The sequence below is a fragment of the Rhinoderma darwinii genome, chromosome 11 (genome assembly GCF_050947455.1).
Source record: "Rhinoderma darwinii isolate aRhiDar2 chromosome 11, aRhiDar2.hap1, whole genome shotgun sequence".
Lineage (NCBI taxonomy): Eukaryota > Metazoa > Chordata > Amphibia > Anura > Rhinodermatidae > Rhinoderma > Rhinoderma darwinii.
Genome location: NC_134697.1, coordinates 7,199,181 through 7,226,290, shown reverse-complemented (window position 1 = coordinate 7,226,290; position 27,110 = coordinate 7,199,181). Strand labels below are relative to the sequence as shown.

Sequence of the window (27,110 nt, the reverse complement as noted above, 5' to 3'; positions counted from 1 at the left end):
CAAAAATACAGATCTCAACCCTATAAAGAATTATGGAGCTATTTAGCTTAAATATAATAAAATTATTGTTACATTTTCCTGCCGTTAACCACCTCACTAACCCCTGAACCATCCCAAAACACCAGGAATATAAGGTGTTAACCAGGGTTACTAATTGTCTGTTAATTCACTGATATTTGGTATTATGGGGTAAGGTGCAGGTTTCCATCTCCACCATGGGCCTCAACGTGCTTGGAAACCCCCCTTTAAAAATCTTGCATTTTTTTCCCCTGCATGACGGGTAATGTTGTGCCGATGGTTACAGACCATATTATTCTCTCTATAAAACATCCTCTGATAATTGAATCATTATTTTGATTCAATATTAATTGTCCTCAAATCAAGTATTTCTAGAAAAATATCTCAATAGCTGAATTATTGGGGACTTTTTATTTTTTTTGTAGGAGGAATGCTCTTCAAGTATTACCGCTAAATAACCAATCATCTCGAGTCGGATACTCGTGTTTCTCTTGAATGGAACTCAGAAAAGTCTTGAGGTAATCAGTCTCCAAAATCTGAGGTCAGATAATGCTGGTAATTTACAGTTGGGTTAAGGACAATGTGACCATTTTTACAAAAAGTTATAAAGTAAAAGAAATCAGATCCCTGTAATGGATTTCTGAGATATCGTCCATGCAGAATGCGGCAGATTTCATTTATAGCAGTTTAACTCACAGGAATAAATTAACTCCCTAGATAGAGATCACATCCCACTATAGATGGAAGATCCATTTTAGTCACCCATAAAAATCTCAGCAGTGTGACGGGATATGAAACCATTTGTGTTCATACATGACCTTTCGTATCCTGCACTGAACCTGAATTATATCCTGTATTATACTCCAGAGCTGCACTCACTATTCTGCTGGTGGAGTCACTGTGTACATACATTACATTACTTATCCTGTACTGATCCTGAGTTACATCCTGTATTATACTCCAGAGCTGCACTCACTATTCTGCTGGTGGAGTCACTGTGTACATACATTACATTACTTATCCTGTACTGATCCTGAGTTACATCCTGTATTATACTCCAGAGCTGCACTCACTATTCTGCTGGTGGAGTCACTGTGTACATACATTACATTACTTATCCTGTACTGATCCTGAGTTACATTCTGTATTATACTCCAGAGCTGCACTCACTATTCTGCTGGTGGAGTCACTGTGTACATACATGACCTTTTGTATCCTGCACTGAACCTGAATTATATCCTGTATTATACTCCAGAGCTGCACTCACTATTCTGCTGGTGGAGTCACTGTGTACATACATTACATTACTTATCCTGTACTGATCCTGAGTTACATCCTGTATTATACTCCAGAGCTGCACTCACTATTCTGCTGGTGGAGTCACTGTGTACATACATTACATTACTTATCCTGTACTGATCCTGAGTTACATTCTGTATTATACTCCAGAGCTGCACTCACTATTCTGCTGGTGGAGTCGCTGTGTACATACATTACATTACTTATCCTGTACTGATCCTGAGTTACATCCTGTATTATACTCCAGAGCTGCACTCGCTATTCTGCTGGTGGAGTCACTGTGTACATACATTTCATTACTTATCCTGTACTGATCCTGAGTTACAGCCTGTATTATACTCCAGAGCTGCACTCACTATTCTGCTGGTGGAGTCACTGTGTACATACATTACATTATTTATCCTGTACTGATCCTGAGTTACATCCTGTATATTACTCCAGAGCTGCACTCAATATTCTGCTGGTGGAGTCACTATGTACATACATTACATTACTTATCCTGTACTGATCCTGAGTTACATCCTGTATTATACTCCACAGCTGCACTCACTATTCTGCTGGTGGAGTCACTGTGTACATACATTACATTACTTACCCTGTACTGATCCTGAGTTACATCCTGTACTATACTCCAGTGCTGCACTCACTATTCTGTTGGTGAAGTCACTGTGTACATACATTACATTACTTATCCTGTACTGATCCTGAGTTACATCCTGTATTATACTCCAGAGCTGCGCTCACTATTCTGCTGGTGGAGTCACTGTGTACATACATTACATTACTTATCATGTACTGATCCTGAGTTACATCCTGTATTATACTCCAGAGCTGCACTCACTATTCTGCTAGTGGAGTCACTGTGTACATACATTACATTACTTATCCTGCACTGATTCTGATGTAGGTCTTATCACATTACAACCTTGGTCCACAGTAGGGCCTTTGATTGGTCAGCCCAACTCTGGAATCACATAGTGTAAGACAGGTAGTGACAGCATACTCTATAGCGGACCTGAGATCAAGACCATGGCATGTTCCACCATTGACCATAATTCAAGACTAATAAAGAGTTGAGCATGATTCCTGTGGAGTGACTAGGCTACTCTTGGTCCTAAGATTGGCAAAACTATTTTTTCCTCGCCAACAATTCCCAATAATGCTCCATGTTCTTGAGTTCCACCATAGGGAGCCTTGGATAGCATATGGAGAATCTTTCTATAAACTTCATAACTTGGATATTGGCCCTCATCTCTTCAAACTAAGTTGGATTAAGCAGACGGAAATGCACCCCCTAGAGGTCATATCATCAGGAGTTATTATTTGGTCATGTGACCTCTGCCTATGGGAATCACAACCATGAGTGGTGCCTAATACACAATCGTTTTTTTTTCCATGATAAAATGCCGCTAAACTTGGCATCTGAGCAGAAAGTGTTTATCCAAAAAGTACAGCAACTCTATTTTGTGATAAAACATTCTCCTTGGCAGTTAAAAAGTAACACAAGCTTATTATCTCACCGCGCTCTGCCAAATTAAATTTGTCTTATCAAAATGATTTAATTTGATTCGAAAAAATGAACTAAATATTTAATTTGCTTACTAAACACATGGAAACAACACATTTTTAAACAAATAGCCCTCAGTGTAAACAAACGCAAAGCAAATTACGGTGAGATAACTAACGGGCAGACGCTTGATGGAGAGGATTTACCATGTTGAAGGAAGACGTAGGCGAATGATTGAACAAAGCAATATCTACACATAAGAAATAGGATAAAATGAAATACTTGAGACGCCGAGACTGTGGAGTGAGGACAAATAAGAGTAGGAGGCAGCCATTATATATACACAGTACATGACATCATGATGACATCACACAGTACAAGACATCATGATGACATCACCTGACAGTCCAGCTGAGCAGTATGTGGGCCCTTGGGTGACAGAGTCACAATGGGCTTGTTTCTATCCTACCTCTGACTTGTTAAGAGCAGGAGATCCGTTCTCTTGTGTAGACAGACGTCAGTCACATTTAATTAACCAGTTCAGATCTAGGGCATTTTGAGCCTTGAGGGTCAGACACCATTTTGCCATTTCTAGTACGAATTAGTTTTATGGCTATAACTTTTTTATATGTTTGGCTTTCGTTGTGAGTCTTGTGTTGTTTTTTTGTTGTTGTTTTTTTCAGCAACCATGTAGTTGCTTTAATACATAATGGGGTAAGTATAACTTTTCCACGCTAGTTTTTGGTGTAGAAAAGTCGCAAATGGCTGAAAAGTCAAAAAGTGTTTACATTTGAGCCATTTCTGCCGGGACTTAGCAGAAATCATAGCAGCATAAATCATAGAGTTTTGTTTCTACAGCTCCGATGCAGATCTATGCATCTCCATGGTAATAGACAACAAACAAACCCTGTGTAGTCTGATTCCACAGTCAAGTTGTCTTCCCTCGGTCCTCTTCTTTTTGCTAACATACATTCGGTAGGTTAACAGGAAGTTGGGGACACATAGAAGAGAGTGCAACTGCAGCACCAGACTACAGCAGGTTGATTTGTTGTCTGTTACCATGGAGACACATAGGTCTGCATATAAGCTGTAGAAATCAAATGATAGGACTTTTTCTCAATTAGGAACTATAGCAAAGCTGCTTCGTTTTATATTTTAGTTGCATTGGGACAATAAAATAAATTTGGTTGTGAAGGTGGACGTATCCTTTAAGCTTAACCCTCTGGTTTCCAGTTTGATAGTATTTGTCAAGTTGTTACAATGTAACTATGATGGAATTGTTTCAGAATTTCTGTCTTGTGCAGTTTTACATCTGGGATTTTTTTTCTTGAATGCATTAGGAGTAAGATATTGGTCTTGGGTGTGATTCCTTTAAATCTTTTCTGGCCATCAGATGATTTACAAAATGTCATTGACATGCAGGCGGCAGTGTGACTCGTATGAGATGACTTTGCAGCATCTTGAAGTAATGTGTTTTTTGAGCCATCATTCCTGACTTAGCAATGTGCCCGGCGGCCATCAAACATGCTGGTCTTGTAGAATATTTTAACCTCAATATTATGAGGGCTGATGGCATAATGGTGGCATGAGAGATGCGCTGTGTAAAATGCCGCCTTTGTAGAACTTATTTTTTTCCGACCAACTTTGAAAGTGTTTTACTTGGCTCTGAGGCGGCTGCTGTTTAAACGATTCCCTGTAGGATATGAATGAGCCACTTAAGAGGACTGGAGGCAGAATTTCTGGAAATAATAATAATTTATGTTTTATGGGGAGACGTAGATTTATATAACACAGGGATGAAGCCGTTTGGTTCACTCTTCGCTTTGTGTTCTCCAGACAACACAAAAGTGCATTGATAAATCAGAACTGATGGCGAGGACACCAGACAACAAGCTCAATGTCACCGCAAGAACATGAGCACATTACTGTCATTATGGAATCAGAGCCTTGTTTAGTATCCTTACAGATGTAGCAGAGCTGAACTTGTCAACTGGCACAAGTCATGGTGATGTCAATATTTGTTATCTGGAGTTTTCCATAGGATGCCTATTGCAATATCTTAAAGGGATTGTCTACTCCTGTTAGGCGGTCTGATTGTAAGGAGTCTGATTTCTGCAACATCCGGTGATCAGCTGTTTCAGAAAAAGTTGGTGGTGCCTTTACATTTCAATGGGCAGCCTTGTAATTCATGGCCATATTGACTCTTCGCAAGCACCAGAGGTCTCAACCCTGGCTAATACAGGGTAGTCATGAGTGAGGTACCCCTCTATGACGTCCATTTACCCTAATAGAGCATATGAACAGGGGTCTTGAAGTATCAACCCCTTTAATTCAGACATTCATGTCTAGCTTCAATTGTCATGCCTATAAAGGGTCTCATCCTCCTTTCTCATGGGCGCTGTGTACTCATCCTCATCTTCATAGGAAGTGTAATGTAGGCAAATAAGGGAGGGCACCCTGTGAGTTATGCCAAGAATGCCCAACACTTCTATACCTTTCTGTAACCGGATGGGGAACTAGATGTTTGCTATGGGTCTCCACTCTCCTACGTACACTCCTATCCAAATCCCCTAAATAGTTAAATGACAAATTTTATTCTTCTATATCTGTAGATATTGGATGATTTTTTCGGAAACCCACTACAAAACTATAGCCGTGTTATTGCCCTTGGCGGCCAGTCAGATGTGTGATTTTATTTTGATTCCAGCAATGCAAAAGTGTCAGATAGAATCTACTTTTCTCAGCTCATAAATGGCCCCATTGTATGTAAATCATCAGATGTCCTTATTTCCCGCGGTTTCAGTCTTGGGTAAAAATAAATAAATTAAGAAATAAACTGGAAAATTATGTCTCTGCTTCCATGTGTACAGCTTCACCCGGGGCACATGACAAAGAAGTCTTCTTGAAAACCAAACTTACATTAGAGATTGGATTATCCAAGGTCATTGAGATAAAATAAAGGGGTTGTCCAGTTTAGAAAACCCATTGTCATAAACCTTATGAGGCAATGCTGAGTTAATAGAGGGGGTCCTCATCCCTTGGTCAGAGTGGAGAGCGGTTATATGGAGCGTCTCTCTCTCTGGAGGACCTGTCCTGTCCTGTATTACACAGACAACACATTGATATGAATGGACACTGTGTCATACTTCGTTTCCCCTGTGGTGGTGCTGCAGATAAATTGGACACTTACAGTCAGGTTTCCTCGCAGATCACAGCTGATCGCTTTTGTGATCAGCTTATTGTCAAGGGATCCTTCTCACAAGGAGGGATTGCCAAAAGTAGAGGACACCTTTAAGCCAAATTAAAAAACAGACTACTTGGTTTTGGAAGTCTTTCATAAATGGTTCTGAAGCTGGCGATACATTACTCATATAAGAAGGACGTTTTCTGTATGACATGTCGTACACGGTCGCTCTTTGAAGATTGTCGTTCTGGACAAAAATGACAAACGTTAACATGTCAAATCCCTGATCGCTCTCAGTCTTGATCTGTGGCTGGTCTGGGCTTCTATTGATGGGATGCAGAGCTGTCGTTTGGCATAAATGACTTTCCAAGGACTGCACCTGACAATGACCAAACAGAAATCCAACATTGCAGATCAAGTTTTCCACGATTATCTGCCTTCGGTCGGCGTCTGTCACACTCCTTCATGTCAGAAAAGGCGCCAACAGTTGGCAGGAAATGGTCTAAGTCAACATTTTTGGCCACAATCTCTGGTGTATGTCAAGCTTTAGATGTTCTCTGTCAGCCTAGAACATCTGACCCAGCTGAAGATGCTTCCAGGGCAGAAGAAATGTTCTAGACAATTGGTTATTTGCCTCCATTTAGCACAAGATGTCCCTTAGAACTGATGGAGGTAATAATTCCAATGGCCCACCACCCAACTCTGGAGAACTAGTTCATGTTCACATTTAATTGGATGACAGAACTTTGCTATTATTGTACCTACGAAGGGCAAGAATGAGTAGGTTACTAATGAAAAAAAAATAATAATAATTGAATAAACCGCAGCAGATGAGCTCAACTCTATAGACAAACTTAAGTTTGAATCTAGACCTCATGGCGGGGCACTAGGCTAAAAAATTCCCTTGGCCGGCTTTGGTGCCTAAGTCTAAATGTTTAGGAGCTAAATAATATTTTTTGGTCACATTTGTGACCATGTATTCACCATGTAGAGCCCAGAACTGAACTGAACTCAAAACGAAAAACTCTGGGGGGACAGTTCATGAAAATCGGAATGAATCTCAAGACAGTTCATTCACCTCTCTTATTCATGGCTCAGCGTGTCCCAGTTTTCAACATTTCCAAGACTTTTGAAAGACCTAAATGAGGAGGATTGATAGGACCAGGCATACAAGTTCAGTCTTCTTCTCGATCTAGCTTTCCTCTTATTCTTAAACTGGGGCACTGGGCTACATTGAACTCGTATTTGCCGATCTCTCGTCTAATTTCTGGAACATATTCAATGAGATTTTTATAATTAAAGAAATGAAAATAAGCTGAAGATGTAGCTTAGTTATCTAGGAACACACTGGCCCAAGCAAATCAATTTAATTAAAAAGTCTTCTTCAAATAAGGAACAGACTTTTTTTTCCCAAAGAAGGAAAATTAATAATTTTAGGACTGAAGACACAAAGATCTGACAAGAAGCAGCAGAAAAGTTTCAAGGGGAGGTTCTCTATATTTATTTACATAGGAGGAATTTTAGAAGTTACATGGCATTATACTTTTTAGTGGTTGTCACCTCCCAAAGTGCATTACTCAGCAGGGGGCGACATTGAGCTTAGAAGATAGCTCCTCCCAGGCTGTCCAGTACATTAACTGTACGCCATCTTAAGTCATAAATGGAGAGACATTTTTGTAAACAAAATATATATTTAGTGATGGAAATTGATAAATTATCTTTACCATGTCACTTAGAGAGGTTGACTGCACCATTTATGTGAATATCAATAGAGATTAGATATGCCCTTTAATTAAAGAGGTTTTCCTATCTGACCAAAGTGATGGCATAAGACTAGGATATTGCATTACATGATGATTGTGGGGGTGCGACCCTGGCTCCTTCTGAATTTGTCCATGCCCAATACCACTGCTGTCCAGGTGCTATGCAGAATACAACTCAACTAGATGGGGCTGCAACCCCTTCATTCTAGCAATCGGCAACCCAGTGTCACTTGCTTAGGTGGAGAAACCTCTTTAATCAATTTCAGATGAATAGGGGTTGCCACAAGTATGGATCCTCATGATTACAGAAGCACTTACAAAGTGGCCCTGCAAAGATTCAACTGGGGGGAGGAAGGTTGAAAAAGTTGCAATGAGAGGGCTCAAGTAGTTTTTCACACTTTTTATGTTTTCTACTTCCAAGTTCCTAAGAGAGTTCCCATACTTGAAATGCTACTTTACGATCAGACCTTGGGGAACTGGAAAAAAAATAGCTGCCACCATTGTATGATGATCTAATCCAATGGTCTTCAACATATGGCTCTCCAGCTATCATGGAAATACAACTCCCAGCATACCCTGACAGTGCATGATGGGAGTGGTATTTCCAGAACAGGTAGAGAGCCACAAGGTGAAGACCATTGCTCTAATCTAAGGGCGTCTTTTAAGATGACAGCTTTTCCTTGGTGATAAATCTCATGGGACACATCTTCTGTTATGGGAAAGGGGCTTTGGAGTCCAATCCTGTCCCATCATTTATAACCTTGGTTATAAATCATGATCTTCATTATTTTGAGGTATTTTGTGAACACATAGTGACGCCGGTAGTTGGAATATTTTGTGAACACATAGTGACGCCGGTAGTTGGAATAATTTGTGAACACATAGTGACGCCGGTAGTTGGAATAATGTGTGAACACATAGTGACGCCGGTTGTTGGATTATTTTGTGAACACATAGTGACGCCGGTAGTTGGAATATTTTGTGAACACATAGTGACTCCGGTAGTTGGAATTATTTGTGAACACATAGTGACGCCGGTAGTTGGAATATTTTGTGAACACATAGTGACGCCAGTAGTTGGAATTATTTGTGAACACATAGTGACGCCAGTAGTTGGAATATTTTGTGAACACATAGTGACGCCGGTAGTTGGAATATTTTGTGAACACATAGTGACGCCAGTAGTTGGAATATTTTGTGAACACATAGTGACGCCGGTAGTTGGGATATTTTGTGAACACATAGTGACACCGGTAGTTGGAATATTTTGTGAACACATAGTGACGCCAGTAGTTGGAATATTTTGTGAACACATAGTGACGCCGGTAGTTGGAATATTTTGTGAACACATAGTGACGCCGGTAGTTGGGATATTTTGTGAACACATAGTGACACCGGTAGTTGGAATATTTTGTAAACACATAGTGACGCCAGTAGTTGGAATATTTTGTGAACACATAGTGACGCCGGTAGTTGGAATATTTTGTGAACACATAGTGACGCCGGTAGTTGGAATATTTTGTGAACACATAGTGACGCCGGTAGTTGGAATATTTTGTAAACACATAGTGACGCCAGTTCTTGGAATTTCTATCTCCTGACCTCCTGAGATTGAGGTGCTCCGAGAGCGTCAATTAATGTAATTACAGAACAATTCACAGAAGTCGCTTTATTAACTATATAAATGCTCTACTTGGACAGGTCTTGAGAAATTGCCTGGATTTCATATGTATGAAGGGATTTGTAAACAGGGGGTGACCTTGTACGGCTAATGTGATTATGGTGTAGGCTTTCCAGAGGAACAAGAATTAATTGGACAGTGTTCAACGACCTCAATGTCTGCCAACACCAAGAAACAATCAGTTTACTTCTTCATATAATCATGAATAATGAATAATAAAGCTGAGAATGGACGATTCATATGGATCTCAGCAATAGGAAGGAGCGGTCATTGACCTGGAAAGAATTTCACTTATAGATTATGTTATTCACAGTTATTGTACAATTGAAACATTGGATACAATGTAACAAGCTCTGGTTTGGAGCCAGGTAAAACTTTATATTAAAGAGGGACTCCAACAGAGACATGAAATCACTCCCACCATCCCCTCACCTCGTCCACATTATATTAGCGGTCCTCTATGTTCTTCATGAGACCTCTAACATGCTTTTTAGAAGAGAAGGATGCAAAATGCACAGGAGAGGCTGCAGACTGCGCCCTGTGCGGTAGCACGCAGCCTGTCATGGGCAATGTGCATACTCCAGCCCACTGCAGGGAGGGGCAAATATAATTGGTTGGCAATAGCCTGACATCATCTACAGTACAGAGGAAGCAGCCTGGAGGAGATTCAGTGACAACAGTACAGTACACAGGTTTAATGACATTTTATTATTCAGAAACCTACAAGAGACGGCAGAGATATCAGACATCAGGATTACAGGGGAGAATTCACATGAGAAAGTCTAGTTTTCACCGGAGCTTCTCTTTAAGAAACATCAGTGGAGGATCTTGCTGTGATCGTCCTGATGATGATGATTACATCTGTAGGGCAGCAAAATGGAACGGTATCTCCACACAGCACAATGGGGGAGATGAATTAATATTGTCCTAAAGTTAGACAGGATAAAAGTAGTCCAGACAGGCAGAAATTTAGCACAGTGACGCACGCCGCATGATAAATTTGGCGCATCTTGCAGACATGTTGGACACTTTTCTCTTACTTGTGCCACCTCATGGCGGGCGAACTTTGTATCAATATTTTGCTGCCAAAAAAAATCACACAACATTTTTCAAGTTGTCTAGAAAGGTGCTAAAAGTGTCTAATACGCACAAAAAAATGTGGCGCACACCATGTACACCACTTTTTTGGTGCACTTTGTACCAGAATTCTGACGAAATTTGCAAAGTAAATCTGACACTAAGGCCGGGTTCCCACGTAGCGCAAACACTGCGGAATTTCCTCAACAGAATTGTGTACGGATGAGATTTTGAAAACCACAGCGTAAACATTAATAAATTGACCTGCGGTGTGGAATTTAATTCCGCAGCAGGTTAATTTATGCTGCGTTTTAGTTGATTTTCTGTTGCGGGTTTTCCCCCATTGGATTCAATAGGGAGGCAAAACCCGCAACAGAAAGCCAAGTGTTGCGACTTTTGTGGTGTATTCGGAGCGATTACGCCCCAAAAAATCATACTTACCCAGAATGCCCTCCTTCTTCCTGCAGTCTGGCTTTCTAGGATGACGTTTTATCCCATGTGACCACTGCAGCCAATCACAGGCTGCAGCGTCACATGGCCTACCACATCATCGCAGGAGGCCGGACTACGCGCAGAGAAGACGGAGGGGGTAAGTATGACCTGCCTTGTTCCGTAATGGAAATTCCGTTCTAAAAAAAACGGACCACAATGTGGTGGGAATTTTCGAACGGAATGTCCTGCGGGTTTCAGGTCGGACACGCTGCGTGATTTTTATGCAGCGTATTTGACCCGTGGGAACCCGGCATAAGTGTTTTATTGGATCATACCTGAATAATAAGGCATCGTACACAGCAATTGCTAACAATGCAATTCCCTAATATAACCTTTAGTAAATGGACCCAAGGTGGAGCTTTCAGGACAACGGCTATGACATTTACTTGTATATTGCATGAATATTAATGTTCAATTTTCATCATTCTCCCACCCTGGGGAAATCAACATGAACAAGTAAAAGTCAGGGTCACTAGCTTGTTACCCCCATTCCCTTCCCAGAGAAGAACCGCATGAACCTCTGGACATTTTTTCCCTCACTTGTCGGGGGTTGGGATATCTTGCACTGGGTCCTCTGTTCTTAGGGGCCCCATATAACTTGCATGGCCTGTCTGTATTCCACATACACCTCTGTCTACAGAACGATCTGTCAGCGATTACTATCCTGCTTGCTGACAGTATCCACCTGGAGAATCAGATGAATGACCGGGAGTAAAGAAACCTGAAATATTTGTAATCCAAATTTCCTTCCACCACTACAAATGTTATAATGTCTCTTTATAAGTAATTACAGGAGATTATAACGTTGTGATATGTATTGAGTGTTTTCCCATCATAAACCCCAACACAACCCCCATGTGCTCACCCGTCCCCTCACCCGAGCTCAGAAGCCGCACTGTCCCCCCATCTTACCCTGCAGACACATGGCAGAGCCTCCATCAGCATTTCTTATGGTTTATTTCTATTTGTGTTCTTGGACTATGTGTATAATGTGCTTCACCCTAAATCCCCACCGCTGCTCTGACCGGCCATCTGCCCGAGTTGGCTGACCTTGTATTCCAGGATTCGCCTGCTGTTCCAGACATTATTAGCATTACACAGATTTTATTACCTCCAATAATATTTCCCCTTAATAAAGCAATGGAAGATATAAAACCAGGGTGTCCGGATGTCACGTTACATTTAGGGTATGTTCACACGGCAGCGTCCGTAACGGCTGAAATTACGGGGCTGTTTTCAGGAGATAACAGCTCCGTAATTTCAGCCGTCATGGCATGTTGAGGCGCTATTTCGCTGCGTCCATTACGGATGTAATTGGAGCTGCTTTTCCATCGAGTCAATGGAAAATGGCTCCAATTATGTCTGAAGAAGTGACAGGCACTTCTTTGACGCGGGCGTCTTTTTTACGCGGCACCTTTTGACAGCGGCGCATTTGACAGCGGCGCATTTTCGGACGTAAATCGAGGCGTAATACGCCCGAATTACGTCCGTAAATAAGCCATGTGAACATACCCTTACAGACATCACGTACGTCACCACTGGAGCACGACATCAAAACAAAAACAAGAAGCAAGGGACTTTACTTGTAACTCGCTCATGACCTTCATCTGGTTCTCTGAACAGGGCCTTACATTGGATGATGTCCTGTACTGTTCTGTATGTTGTATATCCTCATAGTTTATATTGTCATACAGTGCACATATAACCATTCCATATAGTGCCATACGATGAAAAAATAACACTTATATATAGTTGAACTAAATAACAATGCTATACAGTGCTACCAACACCATAAACAGCAAAATAATGCACTGTACAGTTCTAAAGTAAAGTAAATGCCGCCACACAGTACTCAAATAACATACAGTGCTCAAATACCAATATACAGTGCTCAGAAACCAACATACAGTGCTTAAATTACATACAGTGCTCAAATACCAACATACAGTGCTCAAATACCAATATACAGTGCTCAGAAACCAACATGCAGTGCTCAAATACCGACATACAGTGCTCAAATACTAACATACAGTGCTCAAATACCAACCTACAGTGCTCAAATACCAACATACAATGCTCAGATACCATCATTCAGTGCTCAAATACCAACATACAGTGCTCAAATACCAACATACAGTTCTCAGATACCATCATACACTGCCCAAATACCAACATATAGTGCTGAAATACCAATATACAGTGCTCAAATACATCATACAGTGCTCATATACCAACATACAGTGCTCAAATACCATCATACAGTGCTCAAATACCAACATACAGTGCTCAAATACCAATATACAGTGCTCAAATACCAATATACAGTGCTCAAATATTATCATACAGTGCTCAAATACCAATATACAGTGCTCAAATACCAATACACAGTGCTCAAATATCATCATACAGTGCTCAAATACCAACATACTATGCTCAAATACTACCATACAGTGCTCAAATACCAATATACAGTGTTCAAATACCAACATACAGTGCTCAAATACCAACATACAGTGCGCAAATACTAACATACAGTGCTCAAATACCAACATACAGTGCTCAAATACTAACATACAGTGCTCAAAAAGTAACATACAAGGCTGAAATACCATCATACAGTGCTCAAATACCAACATACAGTGCTCAAATATCAACATACAGTGCTCAAATACCATCATACAGTGCTCAGATACCATCATACAGATCTCTAATACCAACATACCGTGCTCATATACTAGCATATAGTGATCATATACCAGCATACAGTGCTCAAATACCAACATACACTGCTCACATACCAATATACAGTGCTCAAATGCTAACATACAGGGCTCAAATACCAATATACAGTGCTCAAATAGCATTATACAGTGCTCAAATACCAACATACGGTGCTCAAATACCAACATACAGTGCTCAAATAGCATCATACAATGCTCAAATATCATCATACAGTGCTCAAATACCAACATTCAGTGCTCAAATACTAACATACAGTGCTCATATACTAACATACAGTGCTCAAATATCAACAAACGGTGCTCAAATACCAACATACAGTGCGTAAATACCAACATACAGTGCTCAGATACCATCATACAGTGCTCAAATACCAACATACACTGCTCAAATACCATCACACAGTGCTCAAATACCAACATGCAGTGCTCAAATACCAACATACAGTGCTCACATACCATCATACAGCGCTCATATACCAACATACAGTGGTCACATACCATCATACAGTGCTCAAATACCGACATACAGTGCTGAAATACCAATATACAGTGCTCAAATATCATCATACAGTGCTCAAATACCAACATACAGTGCTCAAATACCGACATATAGTGCTCAAATACCGACATACAGTGCTCAAATACCACCATACAGCGCACAAATATCAACATACAGTGCTCAAATACCAATATACAATGCTGAAATATCATCATACAGTGCTGAAATACCAACATCCAGTGCTCATATACCAGCATATAGTGCTCAAATACATCATACACTGCTCAAATACCAACATACACTGCTCAAATACCAACATACAGTGCTCAAATAGCATCATGCAATGCTCAAATACCAACATAGACTGCTCAAATACCAACATACAGTGCTCAAATACTAACATACAGTGCTCATATACTAACATACAGTGCTCAAATAGCATTATACAGTGCTCAAATACCAACATACAGTGCTCACATACCAACATACAGTGCTCAAATACTAACATACAGTGCTCATATACTAACATACAGTGCTCAAATATCAACATACAGTGCTCATATACCAACATACAGTGCTCAAATACCAACATACAGTGCTCAGATACCATCATACAGTGCTCAAATACTATCATACAGTGATCAAATACCAACAAACAGTGCTCAAATACCATCATACAGTGCTCAAATACCTACATGCAGTGCTCAAATACCAACATACAGTGCTCAGATACCAACATACAGTGCTCAGTTACCAACATACAGTGCTCAAATACCACCACACAGTGATCAAATACCAACATACAGTGCTCAATTACCACCACACAGTGCTCAATTACCAACATACAGCACTCAAATACCCACATACAGTGCTCAGATACCATCATACAGTGCTCAAATACTAACACACAGTGCTGAAATATCATCATACAGTGCTCAATTACCAACATACAGTTCTGAAATACCAATATGCATTGCTCAAATATCATCATACAGTGCTCAAATACCAACATACAGTGCTCAAATACCGACATACAGTGCTCACATACCATCATACAGTGCTCAAATACCGACATACAGTGCTCAATTACCAACATACAGTGCTCACATACCATCATACAGTGCTCAAATACTAACATACAGTGCTCAAATACCAATATACAGTGCTCAAATACCAAAATACAGTGCTCAAATACTGACATACAGTGCTCAAATACCGACATACAGTGCTCAAATACCATCATACAGTGCTGAAATACCAACATACAGTGCTCAAATACCAACATACAGTGCTCAGATACCATCATGCGGTGCTCAAATACTAACATACAGTGCTGAAATACCATCATACAGTGCTCAAATACCAACATACAGTGCTCAAAGAAGTGACCTGTCACTTCTTTGGCCGTAATTGGAGCCATTATTCATTGACTCCAATGAATAGCAGCGCTAATTACGGCCGTAATGGACGCGGCGTTCAAACGCCTGCACATGCCGTTACGGCTGAAATTACGGGGATGTTTTCAGGCTGAAACATCCCCGTAATTTCAGCCGTACCGGACGCCCTCGTGTGAACATACCCTTACTGCTTAGTTACGCTTCTGTAATGTATTCTCTCTGCTGCATTATATTTTGAGATAATTTGTTATGGTACAATTGGATGACAATTTCCACACCACGTTCTGTACAGACACTGATCAAGCAGAAGTTACTGGGAAGATTGAACTCAAAAGCCTGAAAAATTTGATTTTTATTTTCCGACAGAACTGGATTCTCCAACAATTTAATATCTGTGGGGACTGTGATTGCACAGAGGAGATTTAACTTATCCAATATTTTATTTGATGTTGGATAAGTGGTGCCAGAAGTGTTTGGGGGCCACTTATCTCCTTCCCTCCATAGATATGATATGTGCACCTTCCAAAGCCAAATGGGCAGGTTTAGAATGGTGATCCGGAATGCATGCTACTCTACAACTCTGTAGGAGATACGGAAACAGGGGAGTGTTCCGTATTGGTGGAGGCACCAGCATTGGGGCCCCCAGCCATCTAACATTTATTGCCTATCCTGTGGACAGGTAATTATTATGAGAAATGTTGTTGGTGGGTAATATATATTTGAGTAAAAATCTCGTTTTCCCAGAAAATAACCATTCTGGAACATCTTTCTTAGAATTCTGACTTGTGCCGTTGCTCTATTACTCCTCTTGGAAATGTATGAATAAATTGGCAACTGGGTGTTACCATTCCCCTTATCAATAGGGTGTATCCCTACACAGCCTGGCACTATCCAATCACACAGGAGAGCTGTAAATCAATAAGTTATCATGGTGTGCAAAATGGCAAATTCAGCTCTGCTACCTCGATAGAGTCTATCATACAATATCTGACATACAAAATATTGACAGTATTATATAAGGTATTGGGATATGAATGAAGAGACTGGAAGAACAGACATCTCAGACATGATAAGCGCATTGAGTAAGGACGTCCGCACTATTCCCAGCGCATTTTATGACATTGGATGTGAAACATATCTGGAAGCCGGGATGATAGTCAGTGCACACCATGTCCTGTGAACTCCTGCATAATTGACTGGACGGATTCTCTGCAAAGTTATTAAATGCCCTGGAAAATAATAGTCTTCATTATTTAAAGATGAGCGCGGTCATGAAGAACCGGGAAGGAAATCCGGAGCCAAGTTGCCGGAGGGTTCCAGTGGCTGCAATGTGCGACTCCGACCTGCAGTCCTCCAGGGTGGAACAATATCCTATAATTCCATTAGGCCACATCTACTTATTTCATTAAGTGTTTATTTAATGATATGATTTTATTTTATTGCCGCAGTTGGACTCTCACAAGTGTAAAATCCGCTCTGTAAAGTCTCAGCTTCTCAGGTTTTGCTGCTGCAGTTCAAAAACACATTTATAGGAGATTAACTTGGTACTTGCAGCTAATGCGGTAAAGAACATTGTTACGGGGGCCAAAAGATGTATTTTATGGACTGTGGAGCAGCCCGGTGCAGGTCATGGCGACGGTTCATTAAAGTCATATAATGCATGAGGACGATGCTGCAATAAAGCCAACCACATCTGTACATTGATTTGTGCCCCAGACCCATAAACTGGATCTACTGACACTGAACATTGACAACATTTACCTGTGCAGACCCCTCCCCAGAGGAACGGCAATATTGCAAAACAGACAAACACTGGGGCCCATTGTGATCTTTCCTATGGGGCTCCCTCTCTCTTCTATGTACGTCACTGAATGGTAGCAATAATGAAAATGGAAATTGCTCTCATGCACTGGCTTCCTGCTGAGCGTTACAGTTTATATGAATGAAAAGAGCTGCAGTGTAAAGCATAGAGACAGAACAGCAGCCTGAGTCTTGACACATTATACACATTATTGAGTTGGAATTAGGTCAGGTTGTAGGTTCCACAAGATGTTCCCTCACAATACCTGCATTTTATACTAAATCCTATAATAGTCGTCTTCCTGCACTCAGCAATGTAATACATTGCCACAAATGTATCCAACATCTGTATCTAAGTAAAAGTTATAGTGATAGTAATCATAATAGGAATAGTAGTAATGCTAATAATAATAATAATAGTAGTAATAATAATAATAATAATAATAATAATAATAATAATAATAATAATAATAATAATAATAATAATAATAGTAGTAATAATAATAATAATTGTTAATAGTGCCACTGCCTCCGGCTCCTCGCTGTCCCAGCACACACTGCAGGTAATACTGGACTGAGGAGGGGGCTTCATTTCTGGAAGTCTTCTCGTCCAGGGGGAAGTGTGGACGGTGCGGTACCTGCAGAGGACCTGTCCCTGGTGCTGAATGTACATCGCCCTCTCATCCTCCTATCAGTCACTGTTGATATAGCAGAGCTCTCTTTGCTACCTCATCAACCTCTGGTCCCTGACATCACAACCTGCAACAATGTAACAGAATTCACACATTGTTACTGGAGTTACACCGATCTCCTCACATCATGACCCGTGTCACCCGCAGTCCTGTCCTCACTAACATCGTCACATGAGTGGACAGGTCACTGCCCCCTACAGTATCAGCACACTCCTCTCCTGAATTACTCTGTGCTGCTGGGGAACCTGCTGCTTTCACTATGTAACGTTCAGTCTGTCGCCTACTAAAAGATTAGCACACTCCTCTTCTGAAATACTATGTGCTGCTGGGGACCCTGCTGCTTCCACTGTGCAACTCACAGTCTGTCAACTCCTAAAAGAGCAGCACACTTCTCTCCTGAAATACTCTGTGCTGCTGGGGACCTTGTTCCTTACACAATGTAACTCTCAACCTGAGACCTCTCACAGGATCAGTACACTCTTCTCCTGAAATACTCTGTGCTTCCAGACACCCTGCTGCTTCCACTATGTAAATCTGAGTGTGTCACCTTCTAAAAGATCAGCACACGCCTCTTCTTAAATATTCTGTGCGGCTGGGGACCCTGCTGCTTCCACTGTGCAACTCACAGTCTGTCAACTCCTAAAAGAGCAGCACACTTCTCTCCTGAAATACTCTGTGCTGCTGGGGACCTTGTTCCTTACACAATGTAACTCTCAACCTGAGACCTCTCACAGGATCAGTACACTCTTCTCCTGAAATACTCTGTGCTTCCAGACACCCTGCTGCTTCCACTATGTAAATCTGAGTGTGTCACCTTCTAAAAGATCAGCACACGCCTCTTCTTAAATATTCTGTGCGGCTGGGGACCCTGCTGCTTACACTATGAAACTCTCAGTCTGTCAACACCTAAAAGATCAGCACACTCTTCTGCTGAAGAACTTTGTGCTGCTGTGCAGGTCACTGCTGCTTCCATTATCAGTTATTATTAACACACAGTTAAATGATTGTTAACATCAGGAAGCCTCAGAAACAACTTGACTCCTTTTTGGGAGTAGCTGAAGAGGAGCAGAGGAGAACTTCTGAGGAGGGGAAGTTGCAATCCTATCCACAAAGTAAATATCATAAAATCGGCAGAGTTACTTCACCGTCAGCTCTGCTACTTCATTGGAGGCTGTCAGTGCTGCTTTATCTGACACTCCTTGCTCTGAGACTTCTGACACTCTTGGTTCTCTTACATCTGATAAGCCCACTTCTTCTACATTTGACACTCTCAGCTCTTCTGCATCTGACAATTTTAGCTCTGCTACATCTGAGAATCTCAACTGCGCTTTATCTGCCTACTACACCTCACACTCTCAGCTTTGCTGAATCTGTTCATCTCAGTTCAGCTACGTCTGACACTTTCAGCTCAGCTACGTCTGACACTTTCGGCTCAGCTACATCTGACACTCTCAGCTTTGCTGTACCTGCCAATCTCAGCACAGCTACATTTGACACTCTCAGCTCAGCTATATTTGACACTCTTAGCTCATCTACATTTGACACTCTTAGCTCAGCTACATCTAACACTCTCAGCTCAGCTACATATCACTCTCAGCTCAGCTACATTTGACACTCTCAGCTCAGCTAAATCTAACACTTTCAGCTCAGCCACATTTGACACTCTCAGCTCAGCTACATTTGACACTCTCAGCTCAGCTACATTTGACACTCTCAGCTCAGCTACATTTGACACTCTCAGCTCAGCTACATCTAACACTCTCAGATCAGCTACATTTGACACTCTCAGCACAGCTACATTTGACACTCTCAGCACAGCTACATTTGACACACTCAGCTCTGCTGTACCTGACACTCTCAGCTCTGATGTACCTGACACTCTCAGCTCTGCTGTACCTGACACTCTCAGCTCTGCTGTACCTGACACTCTCAGCTCTGCTGTACCTGACACTCTCAGCACTGCTGTACCTGACACTCTCGGCTCTGCTGTACCTGACACTCTCGGCTCTGCTGTACCTGACACTCTCAGCTCTGCTGTACCTGACACTCTCAGCTCTGCTGTATCTGCTCCTTTTTATGGCACAGTAGGACACAGATATGTTTCTGTATTATTCAGTGATTTCACAGATGCGCACACGTTAATGATGTGTCTATACGTGTCCTGCTCCGTGTATTTCATATGTATGAGTTGCGTGTTGTTCAGCCGCATGAATAATTCTCTGATAATCTCATCATGACGGACGCCGAGGCAGCAGGAGATGTAAACACAAGGTATATATATATACACACATACACACACGGACTGCAGGTCAATCACTGCACTTATTACCACACGGGACACATTATAATTCTATAATAATGATGGCAGGGACAGATATTTTTTATTCTTATTACAGCGCCCCCTTCTGGCCACATCCAGTAATGGCCAACTGGAGACTTTTTTTGAACAATTTGTTTCAATGGAAACAAAACAGATCGGGCAGATTTATTAAAATGTGGAAGATGAGGGCAGCAAAGACCCATCTGGGCGGTGTAAGTGGCGCACGCTGCATGGCACATTTTGCTGCCCACTTTTCTCTTCCTTATGCCAGCTCTTGGTTGGCTTAGTTTTCGTTTCACCCACTTTGGCGTATTTTAAGCCATGTCCCCTACACCCGCGAAGCCGTTCCTCTTCTCTATGCACTTTTGAAACTAGTGAGACGCAAATATCTGTTCTTAAATTATTCTAATACGAAATGCCCAAAAATGTGTCAAATTGCACCAAATTTGGCAATTTCTTGATACATTCTAGACACTGTAGTAAATCTGCCCCAATCTCCTGCACCCCTCTTCTTCTGGAACTACCAGGACAGTATAAGTCGGAGTGAATAAACTTCATTCTAGGGGGTGAAGGCACTACAACTCCCATCAGCCCTCTCTGTTAGCCTGTATATCCCGCAGGAGACAGAGCAGCATATCCCCTGTGATTCCTGCATTTTGTCAGAGTGACTATAGCAATAAAGAACTACAAGTACCAACATGTCCTGCCAGCTGTTCAGGAGATTCCCAGCAGTGTATACAGTGCCTGTATGACCCTGTAATTCCGGCACTGGCAGGGTATGCTGGCACTTGCAGTTCCATAGTTTATTACAGAGTATACCAGGACAGGTTCAGGGTAGCTGACTAGGGTGCTGAAGCTGCTATATGCAGGGAAAGGGTTTAATATCCAGACCCCTGGGGGTTATTAGTGATGATTTGTGGTCCATAGTCACAGACTGATATATGTTATTACAGTTTCAATGATATTTTACAGCCATTAACCCCTGATATTCCGACGTGTGGACACTATGCCAGAAAGCTGTGCCACTGTAACCATAGCAGCCGCAGTCCACACACCAAGTAATACTCAGTCCTGCTCTATATTTTAATAGGTATAACATCTCTATGACACTTTGCAAGAACAGAAAGCATAAAACATGCTCAGGGATGTCCATATGGTACAGGCCAGCTTGGCACATGCCATGCATTATACATGGCATACATTATATATGCACATATTATAGCACTCAGAGATGCTATGTATGCCCAGCAGTCAGTGCTTGGTGATTATCACTATATTATAGTATTAGATGTACCAGGGAGATGACTCCTCACATACGGGTCCCGTGTCTGATACAATAATGTTTGATAATAACAATATGGAAACTTAGTAACAGCATAGGAGTTGGGAATATTTATTCCCACTAGATAAAATGTAACAACTCCCCGATATTATACACAGCAGATGGTTATGCTCAATGTCACTACTGTAGAGCTAACAAACAACTCAGTGACCGTACAACATAGCAGATGGGAGTAGTCAATCTCTCTATATAAGAGACGATTTCATGATGGATACAGAGTTGACGGTAAAACTCAGTATCATTATATACAGTCACACTATACACAAGATGTTACACTGGTAGAGAGTAGCTAATGGTCAAGTGTCCTATATCACATCTACAACCAATAAAACTGCCATTAAGAAGTCTGAAGACCCAAGTAGAAGACATTACGGAGAAACATTGGCCATATGGTCACCAGAAGTCAAATAAGAGATGAAGAGGAGGAGGAAGAAGAAGAAGAAGAAGAAGAAGAAGAAGAAGAGGAAGAAGAAGAAGAAGAAGAAGAAGATGAAGGAGAAGAGGAAGATGATGATGAAGAACAAGAACAAGAGGAAGAAGTAGGAGAAGAAGGAAAAGGAGAAAGAGAAGGAGAAGTAGACGAAGGAAGAGAAGAATTAGAAGTAGGAGAAGAAGGAGGAAAAGAAGAAGAAGAAGAAGAAGAGGAACAAGAGGAAGAAGAAGGAGGAGGAGGGGAAGAAGAAGAAGAATTAGAAGAAGAAGAAGGAGAAGAAGAAGATGATGAAGAAGAAGAGGAAGAAGTAGGAGGAAAATAAGGAAAAGGAGAAAGAGGAGAAGTAGACGAAGGAAGAGAAGAAGTAGAAGTAGGAGAAGGAGGAAAAGAAGAAGAAGAAGAAGAGGAACAAGAGGAAGAAGAAGGAGGAGAAGAAGGAAAAGGAGAAAGAGAAGGAGAAGAAGTAGAGGTAGGAGAAGGAGAAGAAGAAGAAGAAGAAGAAGAAGAAGCAGGAAGAGGAAAAGAAAAATAAGGAAAAGAAGAAGAAGGAAAAGAAGAAGAAGAAGAAGAAAAAGAAGAAGAAGAAGATAAATAAGGAGAAGTTAGTTTATTCTACTGTTTTGCAATATGAAGCCATACATAGGTAACAGCGAGAAGCCTAGTGACTCCAAACAGGACATTTTGCTGAAACATTGATCTCATGGTCACCAGAAGTCAAAATAGACAAGAAGAAGAAGGTTGAGGACATTCTACTGTTTGAGAAGAAAAAGCCCAAAAAATATTACATCTGAAATGCTATAGAGAAGCCTGAGGATCCAAACTCAAAACAGGACATTCTGGACATACACTGGTCATATGGTCACCATTAGGCCAAACCAACATGATGTCGCAGCATCATCATCACCACCATCATCCTGGAACCATGTGATAAAGAGGTTTTCTATTATATAGACAGTCATAGTATAGGAGGCGATGTCCAGTACTCACACTGCTGTTGTGTCCGGACCAGTGTACCATGGCTTGGTTGTGAGCAGAGTCCCCGGTTAGTGAGAACGTTGTGCTGCTTAACTTCAGTTCCTCCACACGAAAGCGGCTCACCCTGTCCAGGTCACTAGTCTGTGCACGGGTCACCCTGTGTCCCTCAGCTTCTCTGACCCGTCTTCCTGCCCTGCTTGGCATCTCTCGGGAGTCTCTGGCAAAGTGCCCACTTGGCATATGGTTGTGTGTAGGGAACACTGCACCTGTGAGGGGCTCAGTTTCCATCAACCCACTCAAACTGTCACCTTCATCATTAGCCCCTCCAAACTGTCCAGTCCTGATCTTGCCACTGCTCTGTGAACCCCAAAACTGACCATCACCCACAAACTGGACAGTCCTATCACTGGCATCAATTGCAGCTGCACCCACAATCTGATCTGTCCTGCCACTCAAATCACTGTCTGCATTCATGGAGTAATCTAAGTCTGCACCCACATTTTCACCATGCCCCCCATTCATCTCTTGATCGGCCGCCTCACCCTCCTGAGTACCCAAAGAGCTGGCACTGGCATCCTCTAACCTGTCACCAGCCCCTTCATATCCATCAGTCAGATCCTGTTTACCAGCCCAATATCTGCCATCACCCCCTCTTACTGTCCTGCTCCAGGCTCCAAGATCCCGGTCATCGTTCCAGTGATCCTGCACCATGCTGTGCCCAGTATTGCCAAAAGTCCCTGGCCAGTCACCTAGTGCACCCCCCTGCACCCTCTTGACAATGTGCCCAGCACCTGTGCCCTGCAGGCGAATGTGATGGTGACAGGTTGAGCAGGTCAGGTCTCCTTTGCCCTCTTTTGCCATCCTCAATATAGTGATAAGAAAGAGCATGAGCCCCCAGTCTGGGAGACCCCCCATACCAGCTCCTAGAGGTGCTCCCCTCTCACTCCAACTCCATAGAAGTTTCTCAGCTCTCAGTCTGGATGGAGCAGCCAAGGATGTAAAAAACCTGAATGTTCTTGCAGAGCTGATGGTGTCGCTGGGGTTTTGATGAAGGATCTAGCAGACAGGGGTGGAGCTGGATGGAGAGAGAGGATGGAGAGAGAGGATGGAGAGAGGGAGCAATGGATATGTGGAGGCAAAGTTGAAGTGGGAGCTGAGGGGTTGAGTATCAGAGAGAGAGAGAGAGACAGTGAGGGAGGAGGAGGGAGAGCAATGAGACTGCAGAGCTCAGTGACTGCTTCATGCAGCACAAATACAAGACACCAGCTCCATGCACCCAGCACATGGCTTTAACCCATTCTCACCCACTGGGGGGCAGCAACACCTTTTCTGGCAGTGTAGAGGTTAAAAAGTCCTGCGCTGTATAGGCCGTGGTCATTAACCGTGGCTGTGCCAGAGACATCTGGTGCTACAACAGAGGTAGTAGAGCTGAATTTGTCATTGAACTCTTGGTGGTTTGCCTTGTGTTAATTCTCTGCACTGCACTTAGAAAAAACACAGATGATAATAAATTGGGCTACATGACAATCTCAGCTCAGCTACATCTGACAAACTCAGCACTACTATAGCGATAGTCTCAACTCTGCTACATTTGACAAACTCAGTACTGCTACATCTGACAGACCTTGTAGTGTTGCATCTGACAGCCTGCACTCTGCTACATCTGGAATTCTAAGCTCTGGGACATTAATAATCTCAACGCTGAAGAACTTGGCTCTGCTACATTTGACAGACCTAAGCTCAGCTATATACAAGGTGGCAAAGTACAAGACAAAGATCTTCAGTGCCTTCACATCAGGAGGTTTGTATTTTCTTTGTACACAATCCACAAGTATAAATCATTAAGATCATTATCCGACTCCTCTACATTAAAGCCACTTTCAGACGGGCGTCATGCAGGTGCTTTTTTTGCGCCAGTATTACGGACACGACACCTGGACCTCCCGCGGATCATCAGAACATCGTAGGCTTCTATAGTCGCACATTTGTATTTGTACATAGGCTTTTATGATGCTCCAATTCCGGTTGTATTGATCTGTAAAGATTTTGGGTGTTACATCCGTAAAACTGGCGATAAAAAACAACCCGTATTACGCCCATTTGAAATCGGCCTAAGGACCAAAGGCCACTCCCACTTCCTCAAGACTTAAAACCTGTATTGACCAAATACTTGTCAAAGTTGAGGGTATGTTCCTATTGTATCCAGTTTAAAGAATCCCAGTTTGTTACAATGTATCAGTGCAGATAAAAATGTATCAGTCAAGTCTAGACTAGATACAATTGTAGCAAACCCTCAGTTATGAGAAGTATTAGGCCCTGTTCACACTGAGCTTTTTGCAGGCGGAAAAATCTACCTGTGGGAATTTTGAGGCAGATTTTGACCTACCGGCAGAACACTTGCCGCGTTTTTGCCGAAGCCGTTGGGTATGTTCACATTCAGAGATTTCAGGCGTATTTCAGGGTGTAAACGCCTCGAAATACGCCTGAAAAAATGGTAAGTAAACGCCTAGAAACATCTGCACATTGAATTCAAGGGGAAAAATTGTGATTCGTTCAGACGGGGCGGTATTTTACGCCTCCATTTTAAAAAACAGCGCTTACGTAAACGCCCCGTAAAAAGGAGCATGTCACTTCTTGAGCCGCTTTTGGAGCTGTTTACATCTAGAAAAAAAACTCAAAAAAACGTTTTCAGCTTCAAAAACAGCTGAAAATCAGAGGCGGTATTCTCTGGAAACAGCTCCGTAATTTTCAGCCGTTTTTGAATCTGTGAACATACCCAATGAGCGCCACAGGCAAAAAACCCAGCGAAAACCGCTCTCCCTGCCTCCCACTGATGTCGAATGGGAGGTCAGAGACGGAAACGCCTGAAGAAACGGCATGATGCTACTTGCGGGAAAAAACGCCTCCGCCTCCCATTGAGATCAATGGGAGGCGTTTTTGCTGTTTTTGGCTCAGTTTCCGACGCAATTTCCATGTCAAAAACAGTGCCAAAAAAAATGTGTGTGAACAGACCCTTAGGTCTGTTCAGGTTTTAGGCCTCTTTTCGCAGAAATCTTAAAACATTGCATTATACGACGATTATTCTACATTTAACAAGGTTGTTTTTTTTTAACCCTTGATTGACCGAATACTCGTGACGTCCCAGTCATCTAATATAGGGGAGTGGGCCCGGGTGGCTGTGCAGTCATAGTGAAGACGAGCTGTCATTTTGCTTGTTTCTGCGATTTTTTTTCTTTTTTGGCTAAATGTCAGGCGGGAGGTTGGCAAAGTTTTCCAGTAGCAGTCACCCCGCCTGCAGCACACAGCTGCCCGCTCATCTCCGCACACAGCTGTCTATCATTCAGAGAAATCACGCGTTCAGCCGTTAACCTCTGCAGTGCCAGGCAGGCGCCCCCCATATTTACACACAATGCTCAAACTCAAATCTGCAAAGTACTATAGAAATCATCATTGGTCTCAAGGACAATGTCCAGATCCTAAATGGTTCTGACGAGAGCACAACACCCATCATCCCCAATCAATGATGAGCCATTAATATTAAAAGGGTTTCTAGGATTAGAAAAACAAGACTGCTTACTTCCAAAAACAGCGCCACACCTGTCCACAGGTTCTGTCTGGTATTGCAGTTCAGCTCTATTGAAATGAATGAGGCTGAGCTGCTATACCACACACAACCTGTAGACAGGTGTGGCGCTGTTTCTGGTTCTTTAATCCTATACAGCTCCATTAAAGGGGAACTACAGTAATCCTATATGGTTATACTAATCCCCCTTCCCGTGTAGTGACAATTAAGATTGGAAATCGTAGAATGGAAATGGTCCCTAATTTAGTTATGTCCCATCATGCATCATTTCCAATCGTCTATTGTCTTTCCTCTTCTGGGTGGAGCT

General features: G+C 42.0%; 1 protein-coding gene across 3 annotated transcripts in view; it reads right to left on the bottom strand.

Moving 5' to 3' along the window:
- Positions 1 to 24,446, bottom strand: part of SORCS1 (sortilin related VPS10 domain containing receptor 1) — a 536,576-nt gene extending 512,130 nt beyond the window's left edge. For 2 of the 3 annotated variants that reach the window (XM_075842831.1, XM_075842832.1), the window contains exon 1: positions 23,233 to 24,445. In XM_075842831.1, coding sequence (XP_075698946.1) covers positions 23,233 to 24,135 — 903 coding nt within the window. In that variant the 5' untranslated portion in view covers positions 24,136 to 24,445. Of the gene's footprint in view, positions 1 to 23,232 lie in introns of all 3 variants that reach the window. The other variant, XM_075842830.1, reaches the window with a different exon arrangement.
- Between the last annotated feature and the right edge of the window lie 2,664 nt (positions 24,447 to 27,110).